Genomic DNA, 17,399 nt, shown 5'->3' with positions numbered 1-17,399 from the left:
TTCGCGTGAGCTGGGAGATGATCCTCGAGCGGCGAGTTGGACGTTCGAGTAGGGGATTGAGCGGATGAGGGGTCTTAGGTTTGAGTGAGCGGGGTGCGGGGGAGATGTTTGTTTCTTCGTCGTCGTTTTACTCGTGCTTCGTTGTCAAACCGTCGCTGTCTACAACACCCAAACCGTATCGAAGTCCAAGCACGCGTGACAGTGGCTCAGGATGGCAATAGTGCGACGAGTTTTTCGCTGTAGGAAATACATCTCTTCTACACGCAACACCACCATAACGACAGATCATCCCAACCAGCCGTTTCTTCCTTGCACCCTCACCGTTTTCACACCCTCCCCGCCGATCCAGACTGAGAGGAACGTGGTCTAGACTGGGCGAGGAGACATTGTAAGAAGGCACTGCAGGTAGGGATTGGAAACTGTGGTGAACTGGTAGGGGCTCGAGGTAGCTGAATTGAGGACGTGAATGACTTGGATGGAAACTTCTTGGGGGCAGATTTTCTGGAGAGAGCGGTGGGCGCAAGCCTGGGAAGGAAAACTTCAAGCCTCGACCTGTGTCAGTGAGACGTTTCATGTGTACCGCGGCTGTCCACGGAGTTGTGCGATAGAGTTCCCTTGGAGACCGGAACTCGCGTCTCTCATGGGGTGGAGACCCTTACCTAGAGATCTCCTTCATTCACCAGTATCCAAGAAAGACTGGCCAGCAGCGTATGACACCACATTCCCATCTACAATGCGAAACAGACGGTTTCTGACCCGTTGATCTCCAGCATACGGCGTAGGCTTGCATGGGGCCTCTTCTCCTGGCAAGCCCCACCAGATGATTGCATTCTTCCAGCCAATGCACTCTCCGTACTCTGTGATCTCCGTCTGCATGCCTTTGCGACCATGGTCCTCATCTGCCCTTTCGACAACCGAGTAGAGATACTTAAGCAGTGTTGGATCGTTCAGTCCGATCACTTGGAGCCAATTGAGCCTGTACACATGTTTGGCGAACAGTTCGAAGTTTGTCCTAACATCCTGTGAACCAGCCACAGCCAGTCCTCGGCTCAAAGTGATGGTGATTCCCTTGAGATGAGGGAAGTCAGTTGCCAGGCTGAATGTGTTTCCCATGCAGTATTGCCACCAAGGATTTCTGCAGTGGTATGTTTCTCTTTTCCTCGGTATTATATGCCTCGTGAACGGCATGAGAACGTGGACCCTCTCGATAAAGGGAGCTTGAGCTTGATCTGTAGACCAGCGAAAGAAGTTTGGCGTAGCTGCATCTTCGAAACTGAAAGTATTGGACCGGTAGAGCACTGGTGCAGCTTCACGGTGAATAAACCGACACGTCCTGAGAAGTGCAGGCCAAAGACTTGGGGCTTGCTCAGGACCTTTTGGCCATCTTGTGAAGTTTGGTGACTGCCCGCATCCTAAGTACTGATGGGACATGTAGCTTTCGATTCGTCCGAAGGATCGTCCACAGAGTGCGCAGTGCTTGTAAATGCCAACTCCTTTGCAGTTCCTTTGCCGCTTGAACTGGTTGCTGGGTATTAGGATCTCTGCTGTGCTGTGCAACAGTTGTGTGTATATCATAATGCGGATCTCGAGAGGAAGACCAAAGAGTGTACTTGAGGTCACGGCCATCTCAAGTGAAGGTCTTTTGCTGGGTGCCATAGCTTCTGGAAGAAATGAGAAATGCTCTTCTCAGACGGGCTTTGGGTCGTTCATCGAAACAATCTAGTACACAGCAACGCAGAAAACAAGCTACGGGTCCTGAATACGGTAGAGCTTGTACTTTCTGTCAGGGAACGGCGACGTCAAATAGAAGAGTCGTGTACCATCAACCGGAAGTGATTGAACAGTGCTGACCAACGGAGGAAAACCTTCGATAAGGAGAGAATATCTTGGAAATTGTTTTATGTAGTCTGGCAACAGCTAATTGATGTAATTAGCAACACAATGATGGCATAATTTCCACATGATGGGATGCCAACGGTCAGTAGCCAAAAGTGAGGGGTTCTGACATCTTACGGAAAGGACATTGCGGAGCGTACTTCAGTCTCAGTGGCGCCCCAGTTATGAGGATTTGTCACAAGCTGCAAATCGATTCTTCCTATGCAATATCGAATTGTTGATCTTAGAGCAACATACAACGCTAATCTGTAAAGTGTCTGCTTTAGTGTAAATCACGAGGCAGGGATTGTCAGTTGCGTAGAGCCCTCCTCGTCGCTCAGTTTGCTTGATACCTGTTGCTGCGGTTGATCCCCAATCGCTCTGTACTTGTGAGGCACTGCTTCACCCGGAAATCCCCACCAAAGTAAGCCATTTTTCCAAAGACCTCCTGTTTCATTTGCCTAGGCATGACTTCGCACCTCCCTTTTGCCATTCTTAGAGTCATCCTCTCTGTCCACTAATGATTCGAAGCAGTCAAGCACCTTTTCATGACTCAGCTTCAAGACAAGCACCCAGTCCAGTCCTTGGGACCTCTTTCTGAAAGATTCAGACATCGAGCGTAGAAGATTAGCCTCCTCTGCCCCAAGCCGCAAATGGAGATCGATTGTCATACGCCTGAGATAAGGGAAGTCTTGACCGAGACTGAGCCTCTGTTTCGTGAGGTATGTCACCCATGAAGCGAGCTGTTCGTGATGTTGGCGGGCAAATTTGATCCCGATCTCCTGGATTGCCCCAGCTTGTGCGCAATCAGTGCCCCAGCGGAAGCTGCTCGCAATAGCGGGATCAGAGAAACGGAAACTGTCTCAAATAGAGAATAGGGCTGGCTTAAAGTCGGATAAGACGACAAGTCTGAAGAAGTGATGTTGACAGCTCCGGGAGAAGAGGCCGTACCGGTTCCTGATAGACTGGGTTTGCGCGCCGGTGATGCTTTGCAACATGTTGCACACAGCCTTTGCTACTCAGAAAAATGAGCCCGCAAAACAGGCATTCGTACGGCATGGAACTTGTTCTTCCATAGTTTCTGCGCGCGAAGATGTCGCTGGGGATGAACATGCCCTCCTTCTGAATGGGCAGCAGTCCGTAGATCATGATGCGGACCTCCAACGGGATTTTAAAAAGAGAGCTGGCACTCACATCTACCTCGAAAGCTGGTCTATGCTGACGAGGCATGGTGGTCAGTAGCCCTAAAAGTGTCGAAGGTACACCTTGGTACGAAGAGCATTGCGGGGTGGAGCGAGAACTTGAGCTGCAGCATCCGACTTCAAACCTCGAGCATCTTTTGAAGAACCATGAACGAACAGACGACGAACAGCTAAGAATTGGAGTGAGACGTTGAGGTGGAGCATAGGACTTCAAGTCACGGGAATATCCCCAAGGACAGAAGGTCAGATGGTACACGCTATAGCTAGAAGCTGGGCCCAGATAGAGAGCGTATCGATCAACCCTGACCCAGAGCTCGAACACTAGATCGGGTAATGAATTTCGAGAACTCGGTGTACTCTACTACCCGGCAAAACGAGGTCTTGTGAGGTGGTGCAGAGGGAGATGAGACCGGCTGGTGCTTGATATTACGGTGATGATTGCGCCTAGTTTCTTTATCAGTACATTATGTGAAAAAGCAATCCGGGAGGTGTCGGTGTAGGGGCAGACCCGTTCATTATTATAAATTATGAACAGGTCTGAGAAGTGAGTGGGGGGTCCTCAATCTATCAAAAGTCCTCAATCGATCAAACGTTCAGATTTAACTCAGCAATGCTTGCTTAACAATTTCATGCTGCCGACAAAGAATCCCCATCTCTCTACACTTCCTCGAATCAAATCTATCTAGCAATCCTTTGACCTATATCCGCCATATCCAGCTCCTCCATTACCCCTCGAATCCTAGGCTCCCCTGTTGAAGCTGTCGTCACACTCTCTCCACACAATGGCCCCTCCCATGCATCAACAAGCCTCATCCCGCACCCATTCCACCACCACTACGGCGGCCACAGCTACGCAAACCCTAACATCAACACCCGTTCTCCGCCTGCGTGCTACAGCTCCTTCACCGCAGAACCGGAGGCGGATACAATGGGCTGAAGACGTCGTCGACAATGAGGGACTGGGGCGGAAGACATCGAAAGGTTCGTGCATCTACGCCCGGTGGCCCCTTTCTCCTACTACGAGGCCACGACTGACTGACTGACACGGTACGACGATCTAGTCTGCTGTATCTACCACGCTCCCCGCCCCGTCGGCGAATCCTCTTCCGAATCCTCCTCGGGCTCCTCTTCGGACAGCGACTCCGCGGGCGACGACAGCGGGAACAACGATGGCCGGGCGCGAATGGGCGGGAAGGTTAAAGCGAAGAAGCAGAGGCATCGGCACGGTGAGCCGGGCGAGGGCTGTGGGCATGATCACGGTGATGGGGGACGAGGGGAAAGTGTGACGGGGAGGGTGAAGAGGAAGGGTGCGAATGCTTATGAGACGGCGCCGAAAGTGAAGACGGCGGAGGTCAAGCCCTGAGGTGTCAGAAAGAGGAGGTCGGTGTGCTCCGTACAGTGCAGAGCATGGGCAGGCGTTCTAAAGGGATCATTGCCCATAAGATTCGGCAGTGAGCTCGAGGGACTGGATCCTTTCTGTCGGTTGCTCGATTCGTCGATGGGCCGGAAAGTATCATGTCGACTTCCCTGTGGCTAAAAGTCGCCGAGATTGAAAAAAAGGTTCGGGTCTGGAGAAGCGGCTTTTGTGGCTTTTCCTTAGCTTTTCCCCCCGTAAATGCCAATGTCGAAAGTTCGGGCAGGCAAACCCCACGGGGCAGCCTTTCGGAAGCATGTTCAATGTCATCACAACAATGAGAGCTGCAGGTCTAGAGGCTGGGCGTCCGGGACGTTGCGCAAAAGCCTGGCGGATCATTGCCGTCTTCGAGCAGAAAGCACACGAGCAAGTTCGGACGGGACTCGCTGGAACTCAACGATAAGCGTTCAGGGATCACCCGATGGTGCCCGGATGACGTGCAGGAGACCTTCGGCATTGAAAAGGCTCGATGCGGCAGGTGCTGAGCTTAGTTCGACGACCTTCAATACGCAGGGTTGGTGATGATTGGTATATGCTTATTTGTGCTATGCGTCTTATATACGAGTACGTGCGAATCAAATGCTCAAAACTTCATACGCTCGTACACCACATGACTCGAATTTGCCAGCGAGATTATGCAGAATAATTCCAAAGATACAATGCAGTAGGCAGACCTATCAGACGTTTGGAGAAGATAAGGAAATATGCAGAGTTCATGTATTCACTCCCTTAGTTCGCCCAGCCACCTGCTCAAGTTGCCTTGGCGGCGAATCCGATTTCGGGCGTGCTGGCACCGTTGAACACTACGAACTGCGACTTGAGGAAGATGTCACCGTAGATAGAGAAGCCAATGCCGGCATTTGATTGAATACCACCGAAGCACTCTGTAAGTTTGTTAGGATGTGTCCAATAACAGAGGCAGGGTGAGAACTTACGGCTGCCAGTTGCTGGGGCATAGTTGATGTAAGTTCCTGGAACAACGGCTTTGTAGCTTCCGATGCCAAGCGTAATGCTTGGTAGAGTAGCAGAGCACGGGAAGATATAACCTCCTTGGGATGCACTGTTGGTGGCACCGGAGACCTTGGCGTAGTAGGCCGTGACAGCTGCGGCTGGGAGATACAGAAGCGTGGTACCGGTGTCGGCGATGGCGTCAATCGACGACGAGACGAACCTTCCAGAGCCGACAGCATAGCCGTTTCCGGTGAATTCCCAGAATCCATTGGCGGTGTTTACAGGGACGTAAGTGATGCTGCCCGTGTATTCGGAGGAATCAATGTAGCCAAAGTTGTAATTGCCCGGGTTACCTTTCTTCAGATTTGCAGTGAAGAGAGGAGAAGCAAGAGTGGGTATGGCGTTTTCGAAGAATGTCGCCACCTGGTTTGGGCTCGCTGTATTGATGCTATCGAACGCAAGGCCAAGTAGCCCGTCGCTTGCGGCATCGGACTGGAACTCTGCGCTGATTGTTTCCGCTGCCTCGACAGCCTGGCTGGTCACGGTGGTACCACCAACCACGACTTTATCGATGTAAACGTTGCCTGATGCGCTGCTTCCATCGCCATAAGAAATGCTCCACGTCTCTCCACTGTCTACTTTTCCGGATGTGGAAGGATTGTAGAGAGTGTGGCCACTCTGCTCGTTTGTGGGAAGCTCGGTTGAGAACACCCATCTTCTGGAATTCAGTATTTGCAAGTTTGTGGGCTACGGGTGCTTATGAATGCCGCTTACAAGTCAGATGACCCAGTGTCAAAGTCCAGGTTCAAAGTCGTTCCACCAATAGTCACAGGACACAGATACTCAGCGTCGTATTCCTCCGGACTGGCGGTCACAGTACCATCATTGTTTGCAGCGGCGGCGGCGATGACAGCGGGTACCGCCTTGCCGTATTTGGCGTAGGTTTTGGCCATGGCAGATGGACCAGACAGGATGAATGGCTTCTGTACCGTCTGATCGAGCCTGAAAGCCGCACCGCCCTTCTTGAGCTCAACCGGGACAGCAGAAATAAGAGAGATGAGGGCCGAAGCCGCGCCAAGGGCTCTGATGAAGCTCATGATGTATGTGAAGGACTGGTCTTTAGACTGGGACAGATGTATTGTAAAGGTGGAATTGAAAGCCGTGAGTTGAAGACTGGTGAATGAGGCATTTCGAAAGGGGAATTGAAAGACTCTTTATAGACAGTTTATGATCATCACTTGGGAAGCAAAAAAACGCTAAGGCGTCTATTTACCACCTGAAGGCAACCATGATGAAATGATGCCGATTGTTCCTGCAGATGAAGTAGCCAATTGAAGTTTGTTATGTAGCGCTTCACGGAACCGTGGTCGATCACCGTTGAGTTTTGCCTCATATCGCCGCGGTATTGGTCCGCGAAGAGAAGGTCAAAAGCAGCTCGGTTAGGGAAAGGGGCAGGTCATTGCCAGCTGAGCATGTCGACGGTAGGATGTTGATGGCGAGCTTGAGAATTAGAAGCATGTGATTAAGGATAGAGACATACCAATCATATGATGTACAAGACAAGATGATATCGCACTTATCACGGAGGGGCAAGAACTTGCCGAGTTTGGAAGCTGGGGAAACACTCGGCGAACGGGAGGAAAGCTTGGTGAGCAAGAGGAGGAAAGAGCGAAGGATTGTAGTGGCGAAGATAGAAGAGCCCATTGTGGCTGCTGCAGAGAAGCTTTTGACGTCTTCCACGAAAAAAAGCCACTGACCATGTCTCTCTCATTGGTGGAGATTGAAAATTAAGGGAATAAAAGGCATGAATGCGAGGAGGCCTCGGAGGAGTCCTGCCTGTAGCAAAGTAGCTGATAAGGTTGCGCCGGTGGCAAGGATTGAATGGCTTTGAATGTGCCTACTTAAAACAGCGGACCGCTCCGCTCATATTCTTATCTCGACTTGTATCGTGCCCTACTACCAGTCTCCAGCTGCCAAGCTCGTCGTTCCTCCTCCGAAATCATCCTCCTACATATTCACGAGCAATGCAAGTCGATCAAGGCTGTTGATCTCTCGCCCTAGAATACGGATATTCACGGTAGATGATAACCTCATCCTTTCCGAGTGGCATTGCCATTCAGGCACCTCCATTTGTTGAATATCTGTTGCTTTCCCAGCGCAGCATGCGAAGTATCTGAAATCAAAGCGCCCTTTTTTCTTATATTGTAAAGAAAAAACATGAAAACTTTGCCCCTTGTTTCCGCGTCTATGATCTGATGCTAAGTCTGGAAGCCTCACAAGTACCTGCATCCGAACTCCCCTTTTCGGCCTAGGCCCTCAACCGGAGGATACTCGCGCAGTAAACACCCTATTTTTGGGGGGGCAAATTCTTGCGCCTTCTTCTGGAACGTTCCCCGAAGGTGTGGCAGCTGGGGTTGAAATATCTCCAATCAGGTCGAATACACCGCTTGAGCTGCGCCGCTGCCTCCTAACTCCCGCAGAAATTAGTCAGGCACAGGGATTTGGCTTGGACCTTAACTTCCTTCCTCTGTCAAAATGTGAGGGGACAAGTCAATCTGTTTGGTTGCACCGTCTCTTCAGCTACTTCGGAATAACAAGTCAAATGTCTGCAGTCTACCGAAGCGGCCTCAGTCGCCACTGATAAGGGGCCTTCACTTTCGAGCACGACCCAATTTGCAGTCATGAGAGCTTCACCTTTCCACACCTCTTCACCTCCTCACCTGCCCAAATGGTTTGGATGGCAACATCTAGATCAACATTGCCTCCGTGGATAGTGTTATCTTGTCCACGGAAGCGGCGGTGGCTACTACAGCGTGACAGCGGTACATGACTTCCCAGGCAACTTCTACCCCTGATTAATTATTGACTAACAAGCGTTTGTAATGGACCTCAATCAGACCCGAAGGCCGGGAAAAGAGTCGTGGACTTGATTAAGATTGGAGAGGATGTTGAGCGAAGTGGGTCACTGCAAACAGTGTGACTCAGGGGAAGTCTTAGAGAGTGACTCCGGGCCATTCCTTTCCGTGGTCAGAGGATTCTCCAGCGATCTGCCAATCATCTCACGTACAGTGTTGAGCGTTCACTATGACTGGAATGATTCTGCCCCTTTTGGAGTCAGGAAAGTCAGAACTTAGACTCCAAGGTCATAACCTGAAGATACGAGAACTCTCTCGTCATTCCGTTATCATGCGGTTCAATAGTGATCAAAGAACAACGATGTCTGAGAGTCCTCGAACTTAGATGCAGCTGCTACAACGGTATCAGCATGCGTTCGGTCTAGATTTCGTTGCATTGAGTACGTAATCGGGGCAAGAAGCCGTTGTTACGGTTGGACCTCTAGAAAACATCCTACCACAGACAATTAAAGCAACCCAAGGTATTTTTGAGATGCGGTTCATAAGAACGATCCTCTCGTGCCAGTTGAAGGGCGTAAATTGATCAAGGTTTACGATTCTGGTTGCATGTCTTCTATGCAAATGGTTCTCACATTCATGTCCATTGATTTGTAGGAACGCTTCGTATCATTCGGCCCTTCGTGTGTGTCATCTTCTGCTCTGACAAGGAACAAAATGAAAGGAGTAAAGCTGAATCAGTACTCGTAGTTGCCCACTCATGTTTCGTTACTGATCACCTTCCCATCGTCAGGTCATCCATACCCAGTACAGTAATCTTAGCCTCATAAACCCGGTTCTCCCATTTTGGGAAGCAAGCGCACGCCCAAAGAACGACCCTATCCCCTTCTTGGACCCGCTGCACCAACTCATGCTCATCTGTAAGCTCGATCGTGTATTCCTCGGGTTCCATTGAAGCGTGCCTGTTCGTTTGTATCTTGTACCTCGGTTGCTTCTCCAGCCGCTTGTTGTGTCGCTCCATCCACTCCCCGACCCATCCATAAGAGCCGGTCCACGCAGCCGCATTATGGAGTTCGCCTTGTCCATCTTCGTCGGTACTGGGAAATTGCGCCAGGCTAGCTTCGAACCAGCTCCAGCTGCCCTGGTCCGGATCGGAACTGAAGCCCTGATCTCTGCTGCGAAACGTGAACACGACTTGCCTCAATAGCGCGACCTCTTGTGCGGAGAAGGGACGTGTATATAAAATGGGTATTCCAGTAGGTTTGTTGACGCTTACGACGATCGGTTTACCAGCCTCTACCGAGGGAGGGTGACTGATGCTGTAAAGACGAACCCAGCGAGTCGGGTGGTGGAGTATTTGAAGGATGAGCTCAGCAGGCAGAGCTGGTCTTGTTGGTGTTGCCATCGAGAGGCATTCGAGAAGAGCGAGGTTGGAATCTTGAGTTGTCCATGAGTGTACATGAGAAGTCGAAGAACTTGTAGGGACTGCTAGATGAATTGGAGGGGCTGGCGACGATTGGTGTGCCATATTGAGCCTGCGATTGAAGGTTCTGCGGAAGCGATTCATTACGTTGCTCGAGAAGTCGAGAATAAAGGATCACAGCGTCACAGGCTCATCAATAGAGAGAGGGATACAACATGGTGCTAATCATGACCCATACCTTAGCAGACCGGCAGGCTTGGCGGTTCGGAGCGCTAAGCCTATTTGAGGTTTTGAATACCATCAACCTTGAATCCTGAATGGAACTCCTCCACGGGCGTACAATAACATCCAATTGAAAGAGTTCATAGAGAGCTTCCTCAAGGTTGAAAACATTCAGGACCTCAGATCGGCTTAGCGCTCCGAACCGCCATAGCCCTGACGCTAGTCCCAATTTGCACCAGTTGAAACTGATCCCGATGATATTCGTCTCCGTCACGAAGTCCGGTCGTCGTTCAAGTGTTGATGTCATTAAAACACGTTCTTCGCGCTTTCCGCGCATGCTTGCTTGTAAACAATGACTTCTGCTTCCTACAAAAGCTATACCCGCGCAAATCACCCTTACTTATCCACCACCAACTGTCTTTAATGTAGCGGGCCTGCCACTCCGAAGGTACCTTCTTTTGCAAATGTCTCTAACCACGCTGACAATGACTTCCAGACCTCGACGACAGCTCTTCCAGAATGACCTCCCAACTCGACAAGCCTTCTCAATGGGCTACGGGCAACGACGCCCCTACGGAGAAGCAAAAGGCCTTCCTCTCCACTCTTGCAGCCGATAAAGACGCCCAGATTGATCCCTCTAGCATGAACAAATCAGAAGCGTCCTCGAAAATCAACGAGCTCAAGAACGCCGAGACCAAGAACCCGGGTGCTACTGCTGGAGAGCCAATTCAGAATCCTGATAGCTGGAGCACCGGGGAGGATCAGGCTACGGGGAAGCAGACAGGATACATTGCGGCTATGGCAAGAGAGGCTGGCGAGAAGGTAGAGACTGGTAACATGGGTAAAACCGACGCTTCAAAGAAAATTGGGGAGTTGAAGGAGAAGACCGGGATGTGAGGGGAGGGCTATTGATGGAGAGGGCGGGACTCCAGGTGCGAGGACTTGCCGTCTGCACTGGTTGCAGTAAGGGTTGATAGCCAGTTCCAGCATTACGCGTTACACAAAGCTCATGTTGGCTGCTCGTTATGAGACGCAGAAAATATGTCCTGGTTTCGAGTCGAGTGGACCCACATGCACCGTTAAGATTTATGGAACCATTCCCGACACCGACAGCCGCAAAAAAACACTTCTAACACTTCTCAAAAGTCAAAACAGTGGTTTCTCCGCCGAAAGCTTCTCATTCAATACTTTACCTAGATATTACCTTAATAGATAAGCTAAATCTTCAGAGTATAGAAAGCATAAAGCATACATAATTTACATTACTGACTACGAAGATATTCCAGTACAAAAGTTACGAAGTTTGCTACTCAGCCAAAGTTACAGATTATGACTCAAACAGTTTGGGCTTAACAGCCGCCAACGCGTTAAGTTGTGAACAAAAGCTCCATTCAACGTGTTACTCTCGCACCATACTTTCCCAATATGCTTCCAGATTTTCTGGCTGGCTCGTATGAGAGATACAAGCAGGACACTGCCCTCTTCACAACATGGCTTGCAAAGGCGGCCGCTTCGTGTGGCTACAAGCCAGAAGCGACGAAGCGTCGACACTCCGAGCAACTTGGGCCAACAAAGCCTCAGGCACCGATTGGGTGCTCAGAGGTCCCAAAGGCAGCAACTCCTGAGTCGGCTCTGCCACCGATCGGTCGCCTGAAAGGCAAGGAACGGAAAGCCGCCAAGGATGCCGCCGACAAAGCAAAGAAAGTAAATGTTGACACTTCAGAATCACAGGCGCCGTCCACTGTCAAATACACTATCACCACAGCGGAGTTGCTTCGTCAAGCAGAAGCTGTTACACAATCTCACGAGAGATCACGCGTTCAGATGCCCGCAAGCCTCCGAAGTGTTGTCGAGCGCGCTATTGGAGCCCGTCAAAGATGCTCTGAATGGTTTCAGAAGTCTGGTGTGCATAACAAATACGCTGACAAGCAGCATATTCACTTTATCAAAATCCTGAAACAATCCCTGAAGATACTGGAGCCCTGTGTGGAAGCCGAAGGATCTGCCCAAAAGCATCGGAAGCACGACGAACCCTCGCTTGAAGGAACTGCTAGCGTTACAAACCGCTTCGCAGCGCTCAAGGTGGAAGAAAGCCCGGATGTCGATTCTGCGGAGTTCTCTGAAGTAGCTGCTGCTGTGAACGTGGCGCAAAAGACGAAGGCCTCGAAAGGTGAACCCGTGGTCGCCGTGTATGAGCTCGAAGACGAGGACGAATTTGATGAAGAGTTGGCATTCATTATCTTCTGTCAGTGTCGCTTCATCTCTCGCTTGGCAAGGCTAACGCTCACTAGGCTTCTTCGAGGACCTTCATCGCACACAAGAATTTGTCGATGAGCTGTGGTGCAAGTACAAAGCCAGGAAATGTGACCTTCACACCGCGGCTATAACAACAAATGCTGCCTTCGACCTGGTACGGCAAGCTGAGGAAGACCTCATTGCCCAAGCCCCAAAGGTCTTCAACAGAAAACGATCTTGGGATTCGATTGCCATCATAGTCTTTTATGCCGACGCCTTCCAACAGGGAGTTTGCCCTGAAGCTCGTCTGAACAGCAATGAGAGCTTGCGAATCACGCCCTTCGACGATTTTATTTATCTGTCAACGGCACGGATCTTGATGAAATTCACGTTCATGGCCGATCTCCCCAGAGACTGTGAGCTCTCATATCCTGTGCCTTGCCCCCCTCTAAGATTTAGCTACATTTCGCGGCCCGATTTGCTTGGAACGCCGGAGATGGACAAGAAAGAGCAGGAAGACTTGACTCTATCAAGGTTTATCATTGATAGGCAGCTATGGAATACATGGAGGGAAGCTGGGAGACAAGTATTCACTCCACCACCTCTAGAGGACGAATTCAGCGAAAGCCTCGATAGGCTGACGAAGAAGGGTGTTCTCAGTGTCGCGCTGGTTTTTGAAGCTCAAGTCTTTCTTGATATTCAAGACATCTTGGGGGACGATGTGAAAAGAGGTCACCAAGACCTTTTGCGGACCACCAATGAAATCGATAAGATCATGAACTTGAAAGCAGTCAACGGAGCGTGGGATGTCGGAGGTACTGGCGAGCGGTGGCATGAGAGGGACGTGGACGTTGTCATGCGGATCAAAATGACATCAATGTATTGGATCCTCGATACTCCTACAAATGCATTTCCAAAGCTCAAGGAGCACCAGATTTCTAGGAGTGCTTCCGACAACGAAGAGCCTTTCCAAGACCTCAGGCCAGATATATCGCCGCAGCATGGACCTTCGCCGCAGCAGGCAGATATATCTGAGGGTTCCGGGGCAGAGAGACTGCGAGCTTCCATGACAAGGCCTCCCAAGAACCCGAAATTCAGCAATGTGTCAATGAATGTACATCGAGTTCCCGAAGGTGCTGATGTCCGTGACCCCGAATTCCACCAGCAGTTGAGAAAACAATTGGTGGACGCAGGTAAATTACCAGATGAGGGACCCGTAGACCCGAAACATGAGGAGACCGCGAGAAAGCTGAACATAAAGCCGATCCAGCCATCAAAAGATCTTAACTTTCCGCTTACAACGAATCCAATCTACTGCGGACTAGTGTCGTTCAGTATGCTCACGGACTTCGAAGCCTCTGGCATTAGTCTTTGCAACTGGCACAAGAGCATATGGCCTACCGCGCATCTTTACAATGCATTGCGACAAACGTCCAGCATCTCGAAGACTTGGCCAGAGATGGAAGAGCTGATCGACTTGCACATGGACGCTTTGTTTGCCGGTTATCTTCCTCTATCAGCCTACGAGTTCTTCATTCGTTTCGCTCTGGCCTTGGGCTTATCGACGAGCAATTTCTCTCGAAATCCTAGAAACCGTACCAACAATGATAGAATACGAATCCGGCAAGGAGCCAACGGGACCAAATTGAAGGTCACCGAGATGTCAAGCATCTTTCGCCAATACTTCGAGAAGAAGTCATCCCTGGAGATCTGTCTAGTAAAGCTGGACAGCCTTATTAGGAACCCAGGACCGAGAGCCTCAAGGAAAGAACGGGATGCGTGGAAGCGACCTCTCACGAATCTGCAGTTTCTTGCCATGTTGGAGGCCAATCTGCCCCGAGTCACTCAGCGCCTACAATTCGACTACGTCACTCTGACCAAGCAATGTGCCAAGCTGCTGAAGACCATTCGTCAGCAACTGGAGTTACAAGTCCAGATTGCTTACCCGAGGGTACCCACCGAGGACAGCGCTGATCAGACTTTGACTTGGGTAGTGATGCAATTATTGGAGGAGAACAACGAGCTGGTACGTCTCCCTTGCGCTTTTCGTACTCCTAGTCACAATATGGCCGACAGGGTCCGAAGACTTCACCAGTTGTAGCACACTGACCCCATCAACAGGCATCAATTCGTGAGAGCGCCCCACGAGGCGCACCGGCTCCCATGATCGGGCCACAACTTAAAGTCGCAGCGGAGGAAATGCAGAAATTTCTTGGTACTTACAGGCCACAAGATCTGATCTTTAACTTCAATGCTCTTCCCCGCCCCGCCCGAGCACCATCTGGGCTCGTGCCAAACCACTGGAACATCTCCATCCGACACGTTACACTCTCTCCTCCTGGCGATCTCGTCCTCATTGTTCAGCCCAACAGTCAATTCGTGCACACCGAGGGGCCAATTCAAATTGTCGAAGGGCAGATTCCGGGACACTCATTGAATCCGAAGAGTCTAGTAACACTGCAGACTATCGCTAGGCTTATCATGAAGTCTTTTGTCGAAGGCATGAGCGGACCCAGTATTGTTGCGGCCTCGGCACCTTGGTCCTGGGCTACGAATGACCCGAACTTTGCCCGTCGAATCATGAAAGTGATGACAGACATGGGGGTTCGAGAAGATTTGTTAAGCATGGTGGTAGCAGATACGGCTGAACTTGCAAGCTGCGATGAAGCCTGGGATAGCTTGAGTCGGCAACTGACAGGGTTGGTTCGTTAGGCCATCAGCGGTCAGCTAGTGCTTCGCTCTTGCGCTTGCTTTGCGTCTGAAAACAGAGGCTGCTTGGTCGATGACCTCAAATTCGGATGAATTGTACCTTGACTGAGGGTTTGATAATCTTTGCTGGAGAGATGGCTTGACATATCAAAAACGTTAAATTAATTAGCGCAGAATCGAGAGAACTTCCTCACCTGATCCTGTTTAGCTACATGTAACGGACTTATTGGTATTTGAATACTGTCTTCGCACGCTCTATTATGCTTCTATCACTCTTTCTTAATGATGGGTAAAGCATCTGTCCTTCGAATGAATCCCCTTGAACGGTGTCGTTGAGAGCTATTCAGCCTCATTCTCACTGTCCCTGGGACAACAGTGATGCGTCCATTAATGTGCCGCGCCAGAGTATCAATCTCCAGGATGAGGGCCGGTAGGTACATTGAGGAGTACTCTATCCATCGACTGAGAGTGTTATCCGTTAGGGCCTTTCGACCCATGTCATGGTTCATCACTAATTTAAATTCAGAGATACAATGCTGAGCCTTGAAATTTTCCGCGGCTGGGGTAGAGATCGCGGGCGTATGTGCATGACAAGGCCGGGGAGATTTGTTGTATGAGATTGGTAAGTGCGCATCTTGAAGGGCGCTGGGGGCGGGGTGCTTTGTGTCCGTACTGATAAGGTTCATAGGTGAGGGGAGTCATCTTGTTGTGGGTATTTCTCCTGTTTCGGATGTCATAAGTTCATCTTGAGCTTCGGGTCCGGTAATGGGGGACAAGAGATTGTTTTAGGAACAAAGGCTTTGACACATCTAGATAGACTGGGACATGCATTGTTAGGACTCCAGTACTGGCGTGAAGAGCGGCGAGACACCGCGTGAAAGTTCCGAGCCTGACGTACTGACGAGACACACCCTGCCAATCGAGGGCATCTCCAATCGTGACTCGACCGGTGCCACAAGCGATAATCTGCTTCTCGACCACGCGTGAAAACAGGATACTGCCTTTTGAGATAGGTAGGGCTCTCACTGGCAAAGCTAGTGGACTAGATCGCATGATCTCTTTGAAGGTGGCTACGTCCACCGTAGAGGTTTTAGCTAGACAGGACAAGGTCGGGAAACGATCTGTACAACATCAGAGCTTTCGCCAGCTGATCCTGTGACCTCATCCCGTCTTCCAGCTTCCAAGGCATAGATTGCATCCCCGTCTCTTTTCTTGGTTTCAGTTGCTGTTGTCTCATACACCCTAGCTTCCGATATATCCTCTTCTCGTCATGGAGACTGGTCTGATCTGATGACAAAGTGACTTGGGAACCCTCGACGCAGGAGCTTTTTATGCAAGCAGACCCGAAGTGTCTAGGTCTCTCCTGTGACCTCGATGAGTTGGTATGAAGCCTTTCGCGTCCGAGTTTAATGATTGCAGCGAGTATTATTCTCACTGATCTGCGTGCTCATTGATGCAGAGAAGCAACATCCCGTCGGATGCGGCCGCGTAAGCCGTCGAACTCCTGCATATCAGATCTGCTCCTGGATACGACGATCACTACGTCTTCGGTCCCAAGTCTGAGCTCTTGAAGACGAACGCAGCTGCTTGGATCGAAGAGGAGGATGCCATGCTCGATTTTGCGAAACGGGCCGACGAGCAGGTTAGAGCAGGATGGGACAGGGAGAACGACGCAGACTCGGAGACGAGTTCCGTCTCATCTTTCAGCGAGCCTGAATTCAGTGGTATCGTCGAGCACACCCCGGGGGCTCACCGTATAATTGGATTCGCCGAGTGGGCGTTCGGACCTCGAGGACTGCCGAGCCTCCGAATTTTAGCTGTCGGAGACTTCAGCTATCCTTTTGGCGACGAGTACCGCTACGACAACGTTCCCTTTCACAGAAAGCGTTCTTAGCAGTCTCGAGTACAATGCGATACGGTCGGACTCGTCGTCAGGATCACGCTAGACTCTTAGCCAGCGTTGATCTTTCCATTGACTTCCTTGGATGATCGCTTCGATCTTTGTGGGTTACGCTCCCTGCTGTCCGGACCAGTCGTCGGCGTCTGATCACAGGGTCGGGCGGAAGTCGAGATTCTTTCATGTCGACGACCACAGCGCCTGGGTTTCCTATCGATTGGCACGTCCGATCCAACAAGCGTTACAGGCTCGTCGGTCTTGCGGTCACGTTTGATGGTCGATAGTACACCGCAGCTCCGAGACAAGAACGCGATGAGAAGGTCTCATCCAGCCAGTCAAATTATGGATCTTTTGATACTGTCCCCTTGGTAGACGCTCCACGCTGCCTTTGATAGTTGAAAATCGATAAGTTACGGACAAAATGCATCATATTCTTCCCACGTAGCCGGACCACAGTGGGATTCTCCCATACTTCTTGAGAAAACATCGCTCTCTTCGCTTCATCCTCTCCTTTCTCTCCAGCTAGTATAAATTTGGTGGGTTTCGGGTTCCATCTGAAACACAGATACGAACAAAAGGCGTAAAATGCGGCAGAACTACTAATGACATGAACGGGACG

The 17,399-nt window shown here is 50.6% G+C and overlaps 7 protein-coding genes across 7 annotated transcripts; 3 read left to right on the top strand and 4 right to left on the bottom strand.

The window, feature by feature from the left end:
• Positions 1–672: 672 nt before the first annotated feature.
• Positions 673–1,656, bottom strand: HO133_010761 (uncharacterized protein; the record flags this gene model as incomplete). Its single annotated transcript, XM_037301612.1, has 1 exon — positions 673–1,656. The coding sequence occupies one exon, from the start codon at positions 1,654–1,656 to the stop codon at positions 673–675; it is 984 nt and encodes a 327-aa protein (XP_037153246.1).
• Positions 1,657–2,336: 680 nt separating this feature from the next.
• Positions 2,337–2,873, bottom strand: HO133_010760 (uncharacterized protein; the record flags this gene model as incomplete). Its single annotated transcript, XM_037301611.1, has 2 exons — positions 2,337–2,733; positions 2,827–2,873. 2 exons carry the CDS (start codon positions 2,871–2,873, stop codon positions 2,337–2,339), a joined length of 444 nt encoding a protein of 147 aa, XP_037153245.1.
• Positions 2,874–3,859: 986 nt separating this feature from the next.
• On the top strand, positions 3,860–4,440 carry HO133_010759 (uncharacterized protein; the record flags this gene model as incomplete). Its single annotated transcript, XM_037301610.1, has 2 exons — positions 3,860–4,058; positions 4,139–4,440. 2 exons carry the CDS (start codon positions 3,860–3,862, stop codon positions 4,438–4,440), a joined length of 501 nt encoding a protein of 166 aa, XP_037153244.1.
• An 801-nt stretch (positions 4,441–5,241) lies between these two features.
• On the bottom strand, positions 5,242–6,539 carry HO133_010758 (uncharacterized protein; the record flags this gene model as incomplete). The annotated part of the gene is made up of 3 exons (XM_037301609.1): positions 5,242–5,375; positions 5,427–6,157; positions 6,217–6,539. The coding sequence occupies 3 exons, from the start codon at positions 6,537–6,539 to the stop codon at positions 5,242–5,244; spliced, it is 1,188 nt and encodes a 395-aa protein (XP_037153243.1).
• A 2,348-nt stretch (positions 6,540–8,887) lies between these two features.
• HO133_010757 (uncharacterized protein) lies at positions 8,888–9,861 on the bottom strand (the record flags this gene model as incomplete). Its single annotated transcript, XM_037301608.1, has 2 exons — positions 8,888–8,996; positions 9,074–9,861. 2 exons carry the CDS (start codon positions 9,859–9,861, stop codon positions 8,888–8,890), a joined length of 897 nt encoding a protein of 298 aa, XP_037153242.1.
• A 413-nt stretch (positions 9,862–10,274) lies between these two features.
• On the top strand, positions 10,275–10,836 carry HO133_010756 (uncharacterized protein; the record flags this gene model as incomplete). Its single annotated transcript, XM_037301607.1, has 2 exons — positions 10,275–10,284; positions 10,436–10,836. 2 exons carry the CDS (start codon positions 10,275–10,277, stop codon positions 10,834–10,836), a joined length of 411 nt encoding a protein of 136 aa, XP_037153241.1.
• A 528-nt stretch (positions 10,837–11,364) lies between these two features.
• HO133_010755 (uncharacterized protein) lies at positions 11,365–16,777 on the top strand (the record flags this gene model as incomplete). Its single annotated transcript, XM_037301606.1, has 4 exons — positions 11,365–12,184; positions 12,231–14,200; positions 14,296–14,873; positions 16,399–16,777. The coding sequence occupies 4 exons, from the start codon at positions 11,365–11,367 to the stop codon at positions 16,775–16,777; spliced, it is 3,747 nt and encodes a 1,248-aa protein (XP_037153240.1).
• Between the last annotated feature and the right edge of the window lie 622 nt (positions 16,778–17,399).

This window comes from Letharia lupina, assembly GCF_014066315.1.
Source record: "Letharia lupina isolate WasteWater1 chromosome Unknown contig_9, whole genome shotgun sequence".
In the NCBI taxonomy this organism is placed as follows: Eukaryota; Fungi; Ascomycota; class Lecanoromycetes; order Lecanorales; family Parmeliaceae; genus Letharia; species Letharia lupina.
This window is presented reverse-complemented; position numbering and strand designations above follow the sequence as displayed.